Raw genomic sequence first — 22,165 nt, 5'->3', positions numbered from 1 at the left:
AGCTGTCCCTTCTCCAGAGGATAGCGGCCTCTCCTGCGCAGGGCCACCAAGGCCCGTAGCTATCTGGTGACACCAGGATGCTTTGACCTACAAACTCTGCCCTTCCTTGATGGCAGCTCGTGTGGGCGAGTGTGTTTAAAGAGCAGCGCTCACCTCCGTGACACACACTCTCACCTGCCACTGCAGGTCCCACCTACTCCCAGCTCCAAAGTGCCAGCTCATCAGGAAGAGGCGCCCTCCCCGTCACAGTCCACATGGCCTCTTCCTCAGAGCCCGCATCTCCCCTGCAGCAGCGAGCTGGCAGGGCTGGCAGCTGGGAGGCACTCCATCAGCTCTCTGCCAGGAATAAAGCACTTCTAAGACATTAAGTGTCCCATTCGGAGAACCCAAAATTCAAATCCAAACAGGTTTAAATTTTTATACTGAGCCAGTAAACAAAAGCATCTGGGCATGATCGATATTCTCAGCTATGGGAAGTGATATCTTGGCTACGACCCCAAAGCACAAGCCACTAAAGTAAAACCAGACAAAAGGGATCACATCAGACTAAGAACTTCTGCCCAGCAGACGAAATAATCAACAGAATGAAGAGACAACTCATTCCACATTGTAGAACCGTAGAAAACACTGTGTTAAGTGAAATGAGCCAGGCACTGAAAAACAAAGACTCCACGGTCACCCCTCTATGTGCCATCTGAAAACCTCAAACTCAGCAGCCAAGAGTGGACAAGTAGGTGGTGACCAGGGAGAAGGGAAGGAGGGTGGGGGAGATGTTGGTTAAAGGACAAGATTTTCAGTGAGCTGGGGCAGTGGGGGGAAGAAGTCCAAGAGTTCTTATTATACCACACGGTGATGATGTCTAATAACTATGTATTGCACACTTAAAACTGCTGAGTAGATTTTAAGTGTTCTTACCACGAATCAATAAGTATGTGCAGTAATGCATCCATTAATTAGCTTGATTTGGCCATTGCACAATGTATACATATTCCAATAAAGTAGTCTTAATCATGTGTCCTCTAACTCTACCCTCCACTTCATACTATTTATTTTTAAACCTCCCCACCCTCCCATGGGCTAGACTTATAGATACATTTGCAGTGTCCTCTATCACAAAGTATCCAAACTGATGGCTTGAGACTATCCACCTTCGATGTGAAGATGTACAAAAAAAAAATAATAATAATAATAACAAGCAGCTACACATAAAATTATAATCTCAACTTTATAAAAAGCTATAAAATGTCATTTCTTTACATTCTTGGCTTAGGAAGTAAATGCTCAGGATCAATCACATTATTAGGATATCTCAGCAGTGAGCTCCTTGTACCAGGTATAGACACAAGGACCTGTATTGTTTGAAGAGAATTTAAATAACAAAACTCAAAGTCTGTTTGTTTTTTTATCATCACCAAAGACTGTCAGTTCTGACTGACACCTAAACAATGCTATCGAGCTGTTGCGGGGCTCCATGGACAGGTCACATCCACAGCACCCACCACGCCTTTGTAGGAGCCACTAAGGACTCAACCCCATGTGGACTCTCCAAGCTCAGTGTTCAACTGTGCAAAGTTGTGTATGTTTATAACATGAGGAAAAGATCTAAGATGAACTTTCTGCAATGATGGAAATGTCAATATCTGCGCTATCTAATATGCAGCATGAGCCACATGTGAGCATATTCAATATCTGAAATGAGGCCAGGAAGATGGGAGGAACTGAACTTTTCCTTTAATTAATTTATTAAAATAGTTATAAAAGGCTAGTGGCTACTATACTGTTCAGAGTACATCTAGAATTTATACTTCCATATAAGCAGGATTATCTAAGCATACACAAACCAACTCCTAAAACCAGTCGCCTTCAAAGGTAATCTTTTTTTTTTTTTTTTTTTTTTTGACGTTCAGCCTTGTTCATACACAGATACTGGGTGAAGGCATTAGGACAACAGCTACCTGCACGAGAGGTGGTTTCCAGCGCAGGTTCTTCAAGGGGGCAGGTGTGAAGTTAAAACAACCGGTGGGCCTCTTCTTGAGCAGTAACACCACTCCAGTGGGATTCTCTCTCAATTTCTTCACCAGATTTTTTAGCTGCCATCCCACCTTCAAACAAAGGCAATGAGGAGACTGACTCATGAATAATGAAAAATCAAGCCTATGAATTGATCGCAAGGAAATCAAAATGAGAGCAAATAGGTACTATCAATATATTCATCTTAGCACTGCTTAAAACAGTGGAAAACTGGATAGAATCAGAAAAGCTTTAAAAAAATTAAACAAAAAAGACTTTTGATTTTTTAAAAAGTTCTAAAAGGGAAAATCAGGTCTCAATAAATAAACTCACCACAGTTTGCCGGTTAACCTGAATGACTTCATCACCAGCATGAATCTTCTGAGATCTATCTGCAGGAGACTACACAGAAACAAAGGAACCTGTCTTAATTTTTTACACCTTCTATTTCTATTTCTGTTTCTATTTCTTCTCTCTCACTTTCTTTCATTCTTATATAGACAACAAGCAACAGAAATAAAATTTTCTCAGGAAAAAGAATGCTTTTTAGTCTCAAGATGCCGCTGTGCATGGAACCTGACATATAAACACCATATCATCTATTTTATTAGTGTTGGTTGTCACTGATAATCTCTCCATCAGAACAGCTGGTTCATCCAACCTACAGGGAGAGTCCAGACACACTGTCAAAATGATTAGCTGCTAAAAGCCATTTCATCTAAAACACACCTTGTACGTATGTATGCCTATTAGTCTTGTAAAAGAAAACCACCGCTTAACCTGTAGGAATCATCTTTGTAACTCTGCCATCCCTTTTTCTTCCTGAATATAAATCTTGTTTTCCCTCAATCCTGTTTTATATATTACCATGATTCTATTAAAATAGAAAGTTGGTAGCAAACAGAAGATTTATTTCCTTAAAGACAATGAATTTTTTTTTTTTTTTCATTTTCAGGTTAAATTAAAAATGAGTGAATCTTCAGTGTCAAGAAAAAGTTCAGACTTTGTTTCTCCCAAATAATGCAATTTGCAACAAAAGAGATACATTTGAAAAGAAGATAATCCATTTGTCCAATATTTTGTCCATGGCACTCTGGTTCATGTAAGTAACCGAGAAGTCTTTAAGATACCAAGAGAAGAAAAAAGGTTAAGCCTCTGATTTTCAGATTCTAAGTCAACATTATCTAGGGTTGAATGTTTAATTCTACATCTTATGTAACTAGCTGAATCTTCAAACAATTTACAGCTACGCTTAAACTAAATAGCACCTTTGAACACGGGGAGGGGGCACCAATGAAACCCTAACACACTTGCTGAATTCTTCTCACTCAACTGCCGTGATAGGCTCAACAGGAAATTAGCGAGCAAAATTCAGCTACACAAACTCTCTGCTTCTGATTTAGCTGGGCTCAACACAAGACACAAGTAACATGCCAGTTATAACTGAAAACATTTAACCTGCCTCCACTACAACCAGAAGAGCCTCACCTGTAACCTGCAACAAGGGTACCACAGGGCCAAGCCTAACTTGAGTCTCTTTCTCTTGAGTGCTTTCTTTAAAACATGAATTTATATACATTCCTTTTCACACCCACGTGTCAGATGTTTAGCCCATCGTTGCATCCTGCACAAAGGTTTCATGTAAGGTAAGCTTCATTTTATAAAAGAAAGCCCCGAGGCCAGAATGCCCCAGTTTAGAGCCCTACAATCTCAAAGCACGTGCACAAACGTCCTGAACTCACTTCCCTTCCTAAGGATCCTCCTGCAGCCATTTCTCAAATATCTTACCAAGCAATTAAGAGCTGTGTTTGGCAGAACACTGGTAAAGAGAGAGCCTGATACCAAAATTTTCCCTAGGGCAGGAGCTCTTGCCTGTCTTCACCATGACCCAACTACTGAAAACTGAGACTTGCTCCGGTTTCCTGCAGAGGGGTGATGAGCTGAAGAATAATGCCCTCATTCTCCAGAGACCAACCTAATGCCCACCGAATCTCGGGGGTAGAGGAAAGGAGTAAGGATAGAGTGGTCAAGACTCTTATTAAGATCTTGAATAATATCATAACATCAAAAAAGAAGTCGGATAGACGATCATCCCAGTGAAATGATCCTGACTTCTCGGGTGACTTTCCAAAACACTGGACTGGCAGTCTGAGAAGGGCCTACTGGATTGCATCCAGCCTGGAGGTCAAGATGGAGAAACATGGAGACAACACAGTTGGAAAGCAATGGTCCAATTCCACCCACCACCACTCACCCTTCTAGGCTTCCATGAAAACATGGTGACTTGAAATCACTGTGACCTTAAGTGACAGCCAGAAAACTAATCTGGAGCTGACATTTTCTCCTGCCGTTCAAGGATAAAATACACACCAGTAAGTGTAAAGGATCCACTTGAGAAGCAGGCTCTTACCTACTTCCCACCCTCACCTGTAAGACTTAGCCCAGTGTCCAGCACATCCTAGGTATTCAAAAGACACAAGCTGAAAATCTGAAGAATGAGTAACATTTTTAAATGGACCACCCAATGGGATAAGACAAGTTTTCTTTCTTAGATACTTAACAAGATAGTAACCACTTCTCTCATGGCAACACCAGAATAGATGACATCCAGGTCAACCCTAGATCTGTCACCCAGTAGTATGATTTTGGTTGGAATTCAGGGGTCTATATATCATTAATGACATTGGACATTTGTTTGATTCAAAACCAGTTTGTTTAAACTTTTATTAACTCTGTTCTTTAAGCAAAAGGGACAGGGCAGAAGGAAGGAATATATGCCTGCTGGTAATGATGGGGAAATAGTCCACGTGAAGTTGCTTAAGAAGGCCAGGTAGAGTCTGGAACCCCCCAGGTCTGGTTAAGTCAAACAATATAATAACCAAATCACATGACTGCAAACCTTCAGCTCTTTGAAAACACCAATGCTCACCTTCTAAATCCATCGGACTCCAAAACAATGTACTGACTGATACGTGGATATCACTTCCTGTCATGGTTGAACCGCAATATACCAACTCTCCAACAAGGATGAGGGTGAATTATGAAAAGCCTTGAGCACTTTTTCTTTAGCATCCTCCCCAGCCTAAAAACAGAGCTTCCTGTGCTGATATTACCCATCAGGTAAGATGATATAAAAACCCCTTCTAATTCTCAGTGTTTCCTCAACAGGGGATAATTAAAGACACAACTGTCTTCCATTTAATTGTGGATCAGAACTGTGCAATCCACTTTGGATTCATTAACTACCTTAAGCAATGTAATTTTCTTACTACAAAAATCAAGTGTTTATCACAAACACTCAGCAAAGATCATGCTATTTTCTTTTATCAAAAGACAAAGCAGCCAAAGCACAAAATTGGACATGCATTTCCAAAGAGATTAGAAAAATAGCTGCTTTTTGAAATTATTTCCTCTTGTCTTGGTTGATTAAACAGATTAATTCCCGTTTCTTTGACACATACCAGGGAAGCTACTCACATGTGTTTAGCTTTATGTCAGTGTCATTCAAAAGCCAGCCACACCACAAGTTGCAAGAATAGCTACTTTTTACAAACTGAAAAGTGAAGAGAAAAAAAAATACAACCCTACATATAGCCGCATTTCCAGAAGGAAATGAGTTGTGTATAAAGTCTCTCTCGCAGTTGAAACAGACCTGCTTTTTCCATTCACAGGACTGGGAGCTGGGGACGACTAAATTTCAGAATCATGACAAATATTATGAAATATAACGCTGTAAAAAGAATTTGGGTTGTGCAAAAAAAAAAAAATCCTAAAATAGCTGCTTTGGAGACATAAAAATTCCATTTAACCCCCCAAAATTACATTTTACACATATGGCCATCAAACCCAGTTCTTATAAGAGTGATTCATAACAACAAAGAGATCATTGTTTTTGTATTCATGGCTTAGCACTGGTACAGTGCAAAAAGAAAGGTACCACAAGACTGGGGGTAAAAACTGGGCATGACTGTGAACAAGAGCAATAAAGGACAATTTAAATAATAAAGTGACGGCAGCTAGGTGATAAGAGTACAGCCCTCTATCAACAGACATAAACAAAACAGGCACCCACGCCAGCTCCCACTGCCGATAGCAGCATTCAAACATTTAAATGAGAAGTACAGAGCTCTGTGTCAATTTGTTTAAACACACAATGGCTTTTAACTTTAAGGGATGCACTTACATTCTCTGTAGTTCCAGTAATCACGTGCAATCCATCATAGGTTGACTTGATGTACATGCCCTAGAAGTTTCACAAATACATTAACTCGTTACTCCAATATTTAGAGAGAAGAGCAGAGAGAGGGATGTAAACTTACAAATCAGGCACAGTCGCCACAGAACAATACTCATTTTTAAGCCTCCTGAAGCACCATGAAACAAAATCCAAAGGGCAGTGAAGGAGAACTAAATAAATCAAAAGTCTGGTGAAAGAGATCAGACCTGTGAGATCTCTTTGATATGACACTCTGTGTACCTGGCACACAGAATATCGTCCCGACTCTTTATGATGTAGGAATTTTCTCAGACCTGCTCAAACAGGGAGGCATTTCAAACAAGGACTGTTCTTTCCTGACTACTTCTTTGTCCAGGGACACAATACATCCAGTTCAATTGGTATCAAGGTAACAGCAGTGTGACTTATTCAAACCCACAGTAACTTGGACTGGGGCGTACGAAGGAAGATTGTTAAATAATACAACACAGATAGCACATTAGTAGTAGGCATGGCTCCGTCTGAAGGGAAGCTGAAGTCTGAGTAGGCTATGCTCCTTCCTAAGAGCCTGGAGGCAAAATCAGAAGGAAATGGCATGTCAATAGGACGTACCATGCATAAAATATTTTTTATTAAAACTATTATAAGATGGGGGAAGAGCAAAAAGGGAACAGGGCAAAAAGCAGTTGCTCATCGGCGTGTCTACCCTGTACTAATGCAGAAATGATTTTGGCCCTGAACTTGCTCTGCTCAGCAACCTACTGGAAAGAGAACCCCATCAAACACTAAGGCCCTTGGGTATTCCCCACTCATCTGGTTTCTTTGCAGAGTCCATGAGCCCCCCCCCACCTTACCGAACAGTACTCCCCTTCCCAGGACCCCGCCTGTGTAACATTATGATCTGAAATGGCCGCTCCACCTCTGCAGGGCATGTATCTGTTTCAGTATCACCTATGAACTTATCTCCAGGAATTCCTCCCTATTTAAACTTAATATGCCATAATCCATCATTTACTTTGAAGCCAAGTCTCAGTACGTGTATTTTGACCCACTAAGAATTTCAGCTTGTAGATATGAGTTCTGTTTTCCCCTCTAAGAGCAGGGACCGCCTACACCCCTACGGCTCCTCCTTTTCCTCCTCTTCCGCTCGTCTTCACCAGCACCACCACCAATACCAGCAGTGGCAGCTGCAGCCCTCAATGAAGGCACCCGCTCTGCGCCCTCAGCACTGGGCACTTGGCATGTGTCACCTAATGGCACATTTCAACAGCCTAAGAGGAAACTGACCTGTGAGTGCTCTCTGACTCAAAGCCTCTAAGCTTATCAATGGGCCTCAGTTGCTTCCCTCAAAGTTCAGTGTATTAATCCTATGGGATGAGTGTTCCAGACTAGGAAATCTGCAATACGCATTCTCAGGGCCTGTTATTACACAGCTCACGCATGTCTTATGAAACATTTCTGTCTTATGAAACATTTCTGAAGGTTTTTTCAGGATTCATTTCCTCCAACCAGCCTGTTCTCACATTCATTCTCAGTGCTAATAGACACTTTCAGAACAGATGTTGTTTTTGTACCCAGAGACCATCTCTCCTTTGCATAAATGTTTTATATTTCCTTGCATTGCTAAGTCCTAAAAATAAAATAATTAAGTTAGGAGTGTAAAGTTTTAAAATTCTATTTATTTTTATACTTTGAAGATAAACAAAAGTCAACAAAATTTCATATATCAAATTCCTAACTGTATAACTGTAATGTAATTCTACTATTCAGAATTATAATGAAAGCAATAAGAGATTAAAAAAAAAAAAAAAGAAGAAAAAAAACCTATGGTAAAAGTTGGTGTGCATTACTTGAAAATAAACAAGTGTTATCAGAATTCTTACCAGGCCTTCCCCAGGTTTGATGTTTGGTAAGTGAACTTCTTCCAGGCATGCACACTGGCTCATAACAGGATCGGTGGTAGAGCGGATTGTTTTGTCACAGATGCCATTTAAAACCTTGACCTAGAATTGGAGAGGCCAATAGTCAGGAGAGTTCAAAGGTTAACCATGTTCATCTCAAGCTGGTTGTTCAAGCAATGCATCCGCCTATCATTCCTCGCTCTGCTCAACAATCATTCTGTTAATTCTGCTCAATGAACACATGGCATTTGGACTCCATATTTGCAATCTGTGGAGGTGGTGCCACTACTTCAGCTCCGTTTAAAAAGTTCAACTTTATAACCACAACACCTTTACAACCACTGGAGAGTACATGCAGGAAGAAACCCTCTTTTCTCAGTTCAAGGGGACACATCTACTCCCAGCCACCTTAATGGCTTACCACAGACCACTCACATTTTCTGAACACCAAATACTGACAAGGTTAAAAAAAAGTGTTGTTGTTGTTGTTTTAGCCTGAAACATTTTTTAAAAATTAGACTTTACTTTTTAAAGTAGCTTTAGGTTTACAGAAAAACTGAACCAGTACTCTGAGCTTCTATCTATTCCCCTTTTCTCCAGCTTCCCCTATTATTAATATCTTGTGCTGGTGTGGAACATTTGCTATAACTGAATCAATATTGAAACATTATTATAAAGTGCATATTGAATGTTAGCATTCTTCATGTTACACAATCTATGGGTTTTGACAGTGCTGTGTATCCATCACTACTCAGTGTCTGCAGAATAATTTCATTGCTCTAAATATTGCTTGTGGTTGATTGATCTAATTATTCATTCCCTCTTCCTCACCAAGAACTCCAGGCAACCATTGATCTTTTTAATCTCATCGGTTTTGCTTTTCCCAGTTTGTCAAACAACTGGAATTATATAGCATATAGCCATTTCAGATTAGCTTATTTCAATTAACAACATGCCCTGAAATTTCTCCATATTTTTTCATGACTTGACAGTTTATTTCTTGTTATTGCTGAATATATTCTATTTTATGGATGTATCATATCTGTTTATCTGTTTACCTATAAAGAGACATCTTGGTTGCTTTCAATTTTGGGCACTTATAAATGAAACTGCTATAAATATTGTGTGCAATATAATATAGAATTTGTGCACTCAAGTTTTGATTCCTTTGGATAAATAGCTATAAACCCAACTGGTGGATTATATGGTTACAATATGTTTAGTGTTGATTAAGACTGACTGCCAAGTTGTCCTCTAAACTGGCTGTACCATTTTGCAGTTCATCAGCAGTAAGGGAGAATGCCTGTTGCCCCGAAAGCTCACCAGCATTTGATGTTATCAGTATTTTGAATTCTGGCTACTCTAACAGGTGTGTAATGGTATCTCATTGTTTAAGTTCCAATTCCCTAATTAAAAATGATGAACACTTCTCATGAGCTTATTTGCCATTTGAGTGTCTTCTTTAATGAGGTGTTATTCTGATCTTTTGTTTACTTTTTAATTGGGTTGTTTTCTTGTGATTGAGTTTAAAATCTTCTTTGCATATTTTAGATAGAAGTCCTTTATCTGATATGTTTTTGAAAATATTTCTCCCAGTCTGTGCTTTCTGTGGTTTGTCTTCATTTCTCTTAATAGTGCATTCACAGAGAAGAGTTTTTAATTTTAATGAAGTCTACATTATCCATTTTTCTTTTGTGGACTGTGCTCGATTTTCTGTCTAGAAATTCAGCACCAAACTGAATGTCACTAAGATTTTCTCCTAAGACATCTCCTAGAAGTCTTGTAGGTTTGTATTTTGCATTAGGTCTGTGGTATCTATAGTGATCACTGGCTTTTTCTGAATGCCAAACACTGACAGGGTAAAACTCTGAAGTTTTACCTAGTGAGCATGCCCACTGGGATCTGCCTGGGCAGAAGTCACAGTGGTTACATGTGGTAGTTCCTCAATCAGCTTCATCTAACCTTTCAAAGTTAAATAACCAGTGGAATCAGGAAATTCCAGAGAGGCTTTTCTTTCCAAGGGGGAGAACCCAAGGAGTGACACTTTTTACATTCCTCCAATTTATTTGGCCTCCCTATTTATGGAAAATATATTTATAGCAGTTTAATTGCTAAATTCCTCAACATCAGTAGGAGGAAGGCCTTATCAAAAGAACACAGGCTGGCCTATGTCAAAAGGAGGAAGTGATGAGGAATAGTTTCAAAATTCTCTTTAAACAGTCATGTACACCCCCAGCTCCCATGATCAAGTTTTTGCCAAGAATTTTTTTTTTAATCAAAACGATCCTTATGTGAAATCTGCACATCAGTTTAACCATTACTACCAGTCTAAGCTAGCAATGTATGTATAAGCTATACCCCGATGAACTGTTCAGAAGAAAGAAATATAAAATAAAACAAAAACAGAAACTCTCCCCCTCAATACAATCCAAACACAGGGATTTTGACAATCATTGTTCTTGCTAAGTAACTTTACTCTTCCCCTAAATTAGTAGAGGAATAGATTCATAACCCCAAAGCCAATATGTCCAAGTACATCCTGAGGTAAGTAGCCCCAGCGCCTTTATTTAAATCAGTGTGGTTCCCAGTGCCTTCAGAAAAGGAACTTTAAAAAGAACTTTTAGAAAGTATACTTACTACAGTTAAAACTCTATCCTCCATTTCTGCCACAAGGCAATCCTAAAGAAAGGGAAGAAGAAAGTGAAAACTCAGCCTAAGAATAGAAAACTTCCAAATAACTACAGTTCAGCTCTTTGGATTTTTCAAGGGGCCCAGGAGGACCTGACACACCCCCTGAGCAACACTCCCTCACCTCGACAGGACAGAGGGGCAGAGCAAGAACGGAACTGACGCCGCTCTTCCCTGGGACCCCACTCTTCCCTGCCCACAAGAGCTTACAATCTAAGCTCTATTTGATCAAGTTCTTCACTTGAAAACCTACAAAACCCCCCAGCTGAACTCCACCTGCTCTCCAGCCTGTCAGAGAACAGCGAGTCGGAAGTCAAAGACCAAGAAACTTGACAGTGGCTCCCAAAGTCACCCCAGGCTCGTGAACAAGGGGGCCAAAAAGCCAGCAGTCTTCAGCTCTGAGCCGCCTGTAGGAATAGTTTTCAAATGAGGGCTTGAGTAAACTCAGCCACAAAAGTTTATTTTAAGCACCACTGAGATTAAATCAGATATTTCAGTCCTTGGTAGATGAAAAAGGTTTAACAAAACATTCATTAACACACTGCCAAAAAAGTGGTGTTGAGGTATGCTATTGATGACATTCAATGAAGGGCCGGAATGCAAAGCATTATTTACCCAGCTTGAGAACAAAAGGCTCGGGATGCTGTACCAACAGGGCCAGCTGATTATGGGAATCGCCATTGTCCTGTGCAGAAGCCACTAAAGAAAAACTGCCAATGCAAAACTTTCAACTTGCACGGTTAACCTTCTAGAACTGTCCACAGCAGAGGATTTCAACCTACTCCACGGGGTGCATGTGGAAGGAAAGCAAGATGAACTGCCAGCACCATTAAGCACAACCCCAAATGGGGACAACCGTAAGGACAATGCTAATAATTTTAGGTACTTGAAGAGTTCCAACTCTGTTGGAATCATCAGGCAACGATTTCGACTTAAATCAATATGTCATTTTTAGATCTTTCCTTTTTTCACTATCATTGGTGGCTACCAATTTCCACCCTGTGATTTAATAATCAGACTTTTGTTGTCTCCTTAAAATGTTTTAGAATGCTCTCTATCTGAGAAAAGGGTAGGAAACTAAAACAACTACTCTCCTGAACCCCAAATTTACAAAGACTCCAGAAAAGAGCAACTCAGGAGGAAACAATCAAAAAAAGAAATTTTAGAACTGCATATGTTTTTAACCTAAAATGCATGTGTGAATCTGATGTGAATCTCAGCTACAGGAGCAACTTAAGTAAAATATAATAAATACAGATCAAAGATGTCTGCTTTTCTGCTCTTAGTTGATGGAACTAGACGATTAACTTCCTTTGCAGTGTACCCTGTTATTTCTAAGTGGCAGAGTTATTTAATAAACACCAGATTTAGAAGAACAGTACAGTCATGGAGCTTTGGTAGAAATATAACTAACAATCTGTATTTCTGATCCTTCATTCCAAATTGCAAAACGACATAAGCCCTGTCATCCTTGGGAGACCGTCAACCTGAGCAGGAGAGCTCCTCTCCACGCACCAGAACCGAGAATCAACTTGGTGATGTGACCACATGGCTCTTAAGCCACCAAGAACACAGGTTCCTTGTGTGAGCCCACAAGGGTGAGTTTGCCTCTCACACTACTCAAGTCAGATGAGAAAGGGCTCAGTGTCACTTCCTCCCAGGGTGAGGTGGCTTCCCACTCCCATTTCTGCTGGGAAGAAACAGCTGCAGACCTGACTTCTGGCTGCTTGGCATGGGGGTGATGGAATGGAGAAAGAGGGACTGAAGAGTCACCCTGGTGAGTCAGACAGTGGGCAGAGCTCCTCCCTGGCAGTCCCTGGTCACCTGGATGAGCAGACTCACCTGGGCCTGGCAGCCCCTGCCTGCGCTGCTCACTGCACCTTATCGGGAACAGGGCAGCCTTGGGCAACCTCCCTGTGCCTGTTTCCTTCTCTGTGACCCAGGATGACAACAAAGCTGTGGACACCCGACACACAAGGCATGCTCAACCGTGGACTCCTCCTCTTTCACTTCCACAGCCATTGTTCACCCCATTTCTTGAGCCCAAATCTTCATTTCCCTATTTCTTTCCAGACTGGCTGGCACTCGACACCTGCCCTTGCCACTCATCTCTCTCACCATCACCGTTCGGTTTTCACACGGGGAGGACAGGCTGGGAATAGGAACCACATCTCTTCCCACATGGTTTCCACCGCCTCGAGACCGGCTGGGAAGTGGACCCCTGGGCTTGTGGCAGGACCACAGCTGAGACAGTCTTTAAGGAAGCAAGGCAGGGGCTTATCCTCCAAATCAGCAGATGATAAGTTATCGGAAGGAAGGAGACAGAGAATGTGGCAAGAAAGAGGAGGGAGAGAAGGAAGCTATGCAGGAGGAGAAAAAAGGACAAGCAAATGTCCCTTTTCTTCACAAATGGAGACACGAGGGAAATCATGGTCTTCAACACTAGAAAGAGAAGCACCCTTCATCCTCCATTCCCTGGGGAAAACAAGCACATGGAAAAGATGGGTTTCCTCCAGAGTCCACAGATCTCTGTCAAGATGCAGTGAGAGTGGGCAGTTCCCTGGAGCCGTTGATCGTGTGGCCGCCATGATACCACACATTGCAAATGACATCCAACTCACTCATCAAGGTAACTGTCCCAAATTCCTCTGTGTGTGTGTGTGTGTGTGCGTGTGTGTGCACTGAGACTCCCATGGGGAGATCTATCTAAATCAGCAGCTCACAAGGGCCAACACCTCCACCAACACAAGGAAGGGCACCCCCTGAAGCGAAGCAGTCAGTCCACCCTGCAGGTGACACGGGACGTACCTGGTCCAAGGACTCAGCTCCTCAGGGAGTCGCACCACACACAAGCATCCCAGGTCATATTCCACCCTCAGTCCTGCGCTTCCTGCTCAGCTCTTCTCTAGCATCATGGCACTGTGTCCCCCCGCCCCATATAACATATATATATTATCACATATGCCTCTATGTATATATGTATATGATTTTCCTCATTTAGCACTTAATTTTCTCTTTCCTCTTCAGGTGTTTATTCCCTCTGGCACCCCAGTGCCTAGACCGGGGGCAGACACAGAGTGGGTACTAAGTAAATATTGACTGAAGGAACTGTCCCCATACCTGCAAAGCAACATCAACCCTCTTAGACAAAGCAGACTCATGCTGTGAAAACAAAGGCAACCACCTCTGCCGCCACCTTCCCCGCACTTCCCTGCCAGCACTTCCCCGCCTGTCCCCACGCTGGCAGGGGCAGCCTGAGTCAGCTACCTGGGGTAGGGCCCTTCACTGGTGACCTGTGCGCAAAACTGACCCATTTCCTAATTACAATGTTCAGCTCTTCCACTTTCATTTAATTGATTACAAGAAAACTCAAGTTAAAAATCAAAGTAGGAGGCAGAATATTAGGAGGAGAAGGAAACAGGAAGGAAAGAGACTACTCCAGGTAGGTAGGATAGGAAAACACCTTCTACAACCCATGCCAGGCCTCGGCGGCTGCTATAACTAATATACCACACCTGGTGCCAGACTCCTTTTGTCAAAAATACTTTATGCATCATTGAAACACGTAAACACAGTGCCACTTAGTAGCTCCAAGCATCTTCCTCATCCTGGCCTCCAAAGAGCCTACACAAAGTTCAATGGCTGCTCAGGATGGGATCTCAAACACCTGCCACAGGCAAAGCCAAATTTCACTCTTCTTGTTTCAGAAATGTACAAAGCATGTGTCTTTTCCAGATTGCATCTCTGCGGTAGCATGGTCAGAACTGAGGGGAGGATTTTCTTTAGTTCTTGCCAAGTAAGTAGTGGAAACAAATACTGAATCACAGAATTTTAGAACCAAGCACCATATGGGGTAGGGGAAACTCTTCCTTATATTTTATAGCCTCGATTCAATTAAAAAATAATTAATAGGTATCTACTATATGCCAAGTATACAATAGGAGGTGGCTAGCTTAAGTGCTCATTTTCAAATGATTTTTTTTTAAAAAAGTTAAGATCATACAAGCTAGATAAGTTACAGACTGGCTGATACAAAACTTCTTGGGCCCTTACTAGGTCAGGACAATGAGCCAAGAGTGAAATTGACATGTGTCCCTTCCAAACCAGAACATGTGACCCTCCAGGTTCTCTATCTCTGTGCCATGAGGACCAGCTGCATGGGATACTGGTTGTCTTGTCAGTCTATGTGTTGAAGAGAGGAAAGTCACAGCAGATCTCTGTGCTGACCCATTTGGAAGCAAGAAATCAAGGAATAAACTGCTAAAGTTTAAGGGTTGTTTGTTACTGCCTCATAACCTAGTCTATCCTGACGGGTCAATCCAACAACCAGAAGTCAGAATGAAAGGTTAGAATCAGCAGATACAGAAAAGTGCTCAGAACAAAGATTGTGGTGAAGAATTTAATTGAAACTCCAGAATTTAATTGAAAAAAAAAAAAAAAAAAAAGTAAGAGCTCTAACATTCGGGTAGAAGAATAAGACTATTACTAGTTCAACCATTTTAAAATAAAAGAAGGCCATCTCAGATTCAAAGGCCACTGATTATTTTTCACAGAAACTGTCTGCACAATGCATTTAATTTTAAGTTTTTTGTCTCTCCCAGATTCTGATGGGAAAAAAAAAAAAAATGTTTGGGAGAAGGAATGGAGGCATCCATCATACCAGATACCCCCCCTTTGAAAAAGAAGAGAGAGGGAGAAGACATATTTGGAAAGGGACGGTGGTGTACTACCCACCTTCTGCACGGTCGTGGTCAGGTCCAAGCAGAGCTGAATGATTTTGTTCTTTGTGACTGAGAAATCAGTGATCCCTGTGAACGGAGCCCTAGAAAGTAACAGAAATGCTGCTTAGAGCAAAATGGGGGTGAGAGGAACCCATGGGCATTCCACACGTTGTGCTGGAAAGCACAGCCACCCAGGGGGCCAGCCCAGGGTATCTTTCCCATTGCAGTTTCCTCAAGGAACACGTGCAAGAGGAAACTGGATGGGAGAAGAGAAAGGCTGGATAAGAACACATCCAAAAATGAGCCACGAAAGTTAACATCACATCAGAAGTGAACCAACAGCCTTCATACCAACCAAATACTTGATCCTTAATGTTTAACCCAGTAGGACACGACCTTGAGCCGCAGTTGGCCTCTCTTCTAGGCTGAGGTTGATTTGTTCCTGTTTTTAACCTTTTAAGCAACTTCCACAGGAACCCGAAGATCTACGCTGAGCTAAGATTCCCGCATTGCAGGGAAATGACTTGACAGGGACGATGGTTCAGTTTCCTCAGACCAAGGACAGCCTCCTGTGCCCCTGAGACCCTCTGCGACTCACCGGTCCAGCCAGGCTAGCAAGGCCTTGGCGGCTCCTATGAGCTCCACCACAGACGTCAGGAACTCGTTGGGGGGCTTATGCGATGTGCTCCCGTCATAAGCTGGACTTTTCCGCCGGCTACTTATGTAATTCTGTAAATTGTGGGAAGATGCCCGCAGTTTCAGAACCAAGTTCTTCATATTATCAGTTTCAAGGCCATAATTCTATGGGAAATAAAAATCAAAGGGAAAAATGCAAAATGATTAGCAGTGTCCAGACTCTCATAATAACTCAAGAGCCCACTGAGCGACTAGAATGATTTTTGCAGCCAGCCCAGAATCCCACACCGTCTACCCACGGCCAAACTCACCCAGTCCCACCCACACTGGCATCTCTGCTCCATCCACCACAGCCTGCTCTGCCACAGGACTTGGTTCTTATTCTCTCTCTCCCCACAGATCTCAGCGTGGACAGCTCATTCTCATCACTCGGGTGCTGGCCCACGTGTCCCCTTCTCTGTGAAAATTCCAGACCACTTAATCCTGAGCAGGCAGGTTTTCTCAGCCTCGGCCCTGCTGATGTGGGGGCTGTACAATTCTTGGTTGTGGTGGCGAAGTTCCTGGGCACTGCCAGATGTTCAGCAGCACCCCTGGCCTCTCCTTATTAGATGTCAGATGCATCCCTTCCCCAGTATGACAACAAAAAAATGCCTCCCAACATTGCTGCATGTTCCAGAGGGACACACCACCCGCTTCTGTCCCCATCTGCACCACTGTGTCTGTGCTGTCCTCCTTGAATGGGATGCCAGGCCTGCCCCAGCTGGGGAGCAGGGGTCTGTGCATGGCTGACTACTGTTTCCAGCACAGCAAGCAACACTGTAGCCCTTGAGTGGATGGATCTCCATCAGTCACGACACCCAAAACAGCCACATCAAGGGTCACTTCACCTGGAACCTACTGGCCCTCTCCAGAACTTCTAACCTGTGTTCTTTTTGAACAAGGTTTGACTTTTTGGGGTAATTTAAACATCAGTTTCATGTGACAATATTGTCCCTAGACTCCTTTTCAGATAAAGAACCAAATCCTAGGAAATAGCACATAAATGGGAATTGACTTTGGAGGGGACAGTGTATATTTCTGTATTCAATTGCACATACATATCCTAAATTGATGTTTGTGGTTTTAGCAAAAATGGAAGATATTTCTGGGGTTACATTATACTCTCTCGATGGCACCCCCAACCAAGAACTTGGTACTATTTAAAAACAGGGGACAACATACTGAGCACTTACTCTATGCCGGGTGCTAAGTGTTGGATTTGTATTATCTCAGGGAAACAGCCTAGGACGGTGGCAATGTCATTTTCAGTTGAGTGTCCCTTATACAAAATGCTGGGAACCAGAAATGTTCAGGATCTGTTTTTTGGTGTTTTTTTTTTTTTTTTTTTTTGGGGGGGGGGGTGGTGGTGGAATATTTGTATATGTATGACCTGTCTTGGGATCCAAGTCCAAACATAAATTCATTCATGTTTCATATACAACTTATACGCACTGCTAAAGGTACTTCTACACACTACATTTAATGTGCCTGCTTCCTGATTATGACCCAGCACATGACAGCAGCTGTGGAATTTTTCACTTGTGGCATTATGTTGGCCCTCAAAAATGTTACAGCTTCCTAAATAAAGGAAAAAGGAGGCCCAAATCTTCATCACGTCAGATTAGGCCCTGACTTCCTTAACAAGACTCCTAAAGCAAAGAAATAAAATCAAGAATCAATAAATGGGATGGATTCAAACTAAAAAGCTTCTTCTTAGCAAAAGAAACAATCAATGAGGTGAAGAAAGAGCCTACATTTTGGAAGCAAAATTTTTGTCACATGCTTGTCAGACAGAGCACTAATCTCCAGGATAGATAAAGAACTCAAAAACCTTAACACCAAAAAAACAAATAACCCAGTCAATAAATGAGCTAAGGAGCTGAACAGACACATCTCAGAAGAAGACACACGATCAATCAACAAATATATAAAAAAAAATGTTCAACATCTCTAGTAATTAGAGAAATGAAAATCAAAACCACTCAAGATTTCATCTCACGCCTGTCAGAATGGCAGTTGAGTATCTTTATATAAAATGCTGGAACCAGAAATCTTTAGGATCTGTTTTTTGGTTTTGTTTTGTTTTGTTTGGGGGGGGAATATTTGTATATGCATGACCTATCTTGGGATCCAAGTCCAAACATAAAATTCAATCATGCTTCATATACAACTTACACGCATTGCTAAAGCTGCCATCATGTGCTGGGTCACAGTCAAGAATACAAACAACAATAAGTGTTGGAGAGGATGTGGGGGAAAAGGCACATTTACACATTGCTGGTGGGACTGCAAATTGGTGCAACCATTCTGGAAAGCAAGTTTTTGATAGTTTGTTCCACCTTAGAAAACTTGGAATGAAACCACCATGTGACCCATCTATTGTACTCCTCAGTCTATAGCCAAAGGACATAAAATCAGCATCTACGTTAATGCAGCTGCATCAATGTTTACAGCAGCTCAATTAGCAATAGCTAAACTATGGAAGCAACCTAGATGCCCTTCAATAAATGAATGGGTAAAGAAACTGTGGTATATATACACAATGGAATATTACTCACATTAAAAGAGAATAAAGTCATGGCATTTGCTGGTAAATGAATGGAGTTGGAGAAAATAATACTAAGTGAAGTTAGCCAATCCAAAACACCAAAGGCCAAATGTTCTCTCTGATAAGTGGATGCTGATCCATAATTGGGGGTGGGGGATGGGGGAACTTTGATTGGGCAGGGGATGGAAGGGGCAGGAAAGACGGTGGAATGTGATGGACATGATTACCCTATGTACACGTATGTGCAACACTACATCATGTACAATCAGAGAAATGAAAAGTTGTGTTTCAATTGTGTGCAATAAATCAAAACACATTCTGCTGTCTTATATACCTAATTAAAATAAATAAATAAATTTATAATAAATAAATAAGATGTTGCAGCTTGTGAAACATTTCAGATTTTAGGTTTTCAGATCAGGGATGCTCAACCTTTGTTTTTTATTTCACAGTTGAGGAAATTGAGACACCAAAAACAATGAATTTTCCAAAGTTACAGAACTCATCAGTGGTAGGATTGGGATTCTTGCCTGGTTAATCTGAATCCAGGCACAGACTTTCTATCTGTCTACTGTGGATTCATCCAGATGTTGCACACATCTGCCCAAGAAAGGGTCAAGTGTGAAGTTAGAAGTAGGTGGAACACTAGACAAGAACAAGGAAATTAGCCAGTGATCCCAGGTGGAACAAACAATCAAGCTGCTCAACTGGCCAAAATTCTATGCTGACACCCTCCATCCAGCCAACAGGGCCAGAGAGGGCAAGTCAGCATCAAGATGCACAACACATAAATACATTCAGAGATTTGCAGGAGTTTCCCCGCCCCCAGCAAGAACAATGGTAAGTTAACAAAAGGCTCTGGCTTTGAGGAAAGGTCTGACTCTAAATAGATTTTATTGAACATTTAAATTTGTTGTTTACTACTAAAATTTTAAAAAATTAGATAGAAATTTTGGAAGCATAAATGAACTACAAGCCATCTTTTACAGACCTTAAAAGATGCAAATTTCCAAATATAAATGTGCTCTGCATTAAAAGCAATGTCCTGTTGAAATCTTAGATTCACTCACTTTTCCCCATCACTGTGGTTTTTATTTTTTTCTCTAGAGACTAAAATATAATATTTCTCTTCAATGGAGAAGACAAAAACAAAAAGAAGTACTTTCATGGTGGCTTTTGAAATTCAAACAATCAAAGACTCACAAGAGAGTGGATTAAAAGCCCACATGACACAGCTTGTTTTGAAGGACCTGTGAAGATGATGAGAGGGGTTCAATCACTCAGCCTGCTCCCATCAACGGTGTTGACAGAGAGCAGCCAGGTTGGCCGTCCAGAGCAGTGTCACCACAATTACGTGGAGCTTTATTCCCGCACACATTTACTTCTAGAACTCCAAAAGGATTAGGCATATCTATTATTATTTAAAATCTCCATCTTGTCACTGTTGAAATAAAGGGGGAGGGTAGCTTTTTGCAAGCAGTTCTTTCCATTTTCCATTCCATTGGCTCTGGTTTTTTTGTTTTTTTTTTTTTTTAACAAAAAAATCATGGAACTGGAAAGAGATGGAGAGATGCAGCTAAAACTGAGTATAATTTTTAAAAGGAGGAAGGATGGAGGAAAGTTTGTTCCCTTTGACCTCATTCCACAATTAGGAGAGAACAAGAGACTCATTATATTGGCTGGAAAGGACCTCTGCTGGAGAATGTAAGCAAGGAGGGATTATTGAATGCAGTACCCCACAATAAAACTGAAAAATGATGAACTTCTCAGACTAGATTTGATTATTTTCGTGGGTCTTTTCCCTAAAACCTGTCTCCATCTGAAATTGCTGTAATATGAGGCATCCAGAAGATATGAACTATGGTGGGACTAGAGCTCAGTGGTAGAGGGTATTCTTAGCACGCAAGAGGCCCTGGGTCTGCTGAAGAAGAGAAAGAGGCAGGCACCACATAAAAATAAATAAATAAAATAAAGGTATTGTGTCCAACTACAACTAAAAATGTAAATATAAGAAAAAAAAAAAAGAACAGGAAGAGGAAGGAGGAGACAAAACAAATTAAGTACCAAAATGAGTCCCCCCAAAATTACACACATGCTAAACTGCACCCACTGCCATCTCACTCCATTTCCTTACGGTCTGGCCAGCAGCAAACATTTCCAGATCTGGCTGGGAAACCACACACCAGGCAAGAGGAAAGGAAAAAGGCCAAATTCTCAGTCTTCTGGAGCCTTAAAATTACCCACATTTTAGCCAAGGACAAACAACACAACTTCTCCTCCTTCTTCTTTTCCCATTTCTACAATCTCTGTTCGTGATCTAAAGGCATGTCAGAGGCACAATCAAAGCCATCTTATTGACTTGAGTTAATGAACTAACTAAGAATATACTTGATGGTTTTCCTAAGGGTATTTGATAAGCTCCGAAGCAAGATCAAGTTCAATGCAACTTGATGACAAAGAGTCCTCTTCTGCCTGATACCGCCCATGAAAAGAGAAGGAGAGAAACTTAACCACAGATTTTCCATGGTAAATGATGAATAATGAATCATCTCGGGGGTGTGGCTGCACATCAGCATGCTACACAGGTAGATTCAGTACAGGTGTTTCACTGAACCATGAATGTAGGCAGTGTCGCTGAGCACGTGTATTAATTCCAACTTTGTTGACTACTCAGCCTATTTCAACCTTAAGAGGACAGCTGATCTGACAAAGAACACAGGACTCCACTGAACTTTCTTAGTATCGACCACAGACTCTTGACCTGTGCTGTTCAGCAGAACTTTCATCAGCACTATCCAGTATGGTAGCCCAGAGCCGCACACAGCTACTGAGCACGGGCAGCGTAGCTCGTGTGGCTGAGGGGATGACTTTTAGTTCATTTTAAGTCATTTCCACTTAAATAGTCACCTGTGGTAATAGCTATGTTCTGGAAAGAGCAGCTCTACAGTGTGTACCAGTTACCCTTTGCCCCATATAGCAGGAAAAACAATGGGCCCAGATTCTGAGCTCAATCCTGGCAGGTGATCCTACTCCATCTCGTAATGCAAGTCACTCTCCTAAGCCACTCCTGCTACCCAGGTCCCTGTTCACAAAAGGCAGTTTCTCCCCTTGCTCTCAAACAAGACCAACCAACAGTGAGTCACTGTGAGACAGTTTGGGGGAATTAATCAATAGCTCTTCCTTATTTTCAACCCCTATCCATTCTATCTACTCCTCTCTTTGCTCCAAAACTTTCCAGCGATTTTGTTATTTCCTCCTTCCTTCCTTACTTCTAATTCTATTCATTTCCTGTCTATCATAAAATCAACATCCACTGAACTGAGTTTACACAGAAACCTCTTTCATAACACCAGGGCCAATCACAGTTACCCATCAACTGCCCAGGACATGAATATGCAGGGCAAAA

At 41.6% G+C, this 22,165-nt stretch overlaps 1 protein-coding gene across 1 annotated transcript in view; it reads right to left on the bottom strand.

The window, feature by feature from the left end:
- Positions 1–22,165, bottom strand: part of Cnksr3 (CNKSR family member 3) — a 90,423-nt gene that overhangs the window by 12,083 nt on the left and 56,175 nt on the right. Inside the window, exons 3-9 of the mRNA XM_076858105.2 lie at positions 16,135–16,337; positions 15,550–15,637; positions 10,765–10,806; positions 8,110–8,229; positions 6,194–6,253; positions 2,344–2,412; positions 1,956–2,102 (exon numbers count right to left, since the gene is read on the bottom strand). Of these exons, the coding sequence (XP_076714220.2) occupies positions 1,956–2,102; positions 2,344–2,412; positions 6,194–6,253; positions 8,110–8,229; positions 10,765–10,806; positions 15,550–15,637; positions 16,135–16,337 (729 nt within the window). The remainder of the gene's footprint in view (positions 1–1,955; positions 2,103–2,343; positions 2,413–6,193; positions 6,254–8,109; positions 8,230–10,764; positions 10,807–15,549; positions 15,638–16,134; positions 16,338–22,165) is intronic.

This window comes from Callospermophilus lateralis, chromosome 6, assembly GCF_048772815.1.
Source record: "Callospermophilus lateralis isolate mCalLat2 chromosome 6, mCalLat2.hap1, whole genome shotgun sequence".
Lineage (NCBI taxonomy): Eukaryota > Metazoa > Chordata > Mammalia > Rodentia > Sciuridae > Callospermophilus > Callospermophilus lateralis.
This window is presented reverse-complemented; position numbering and strand designations above follow the sequence as displayed.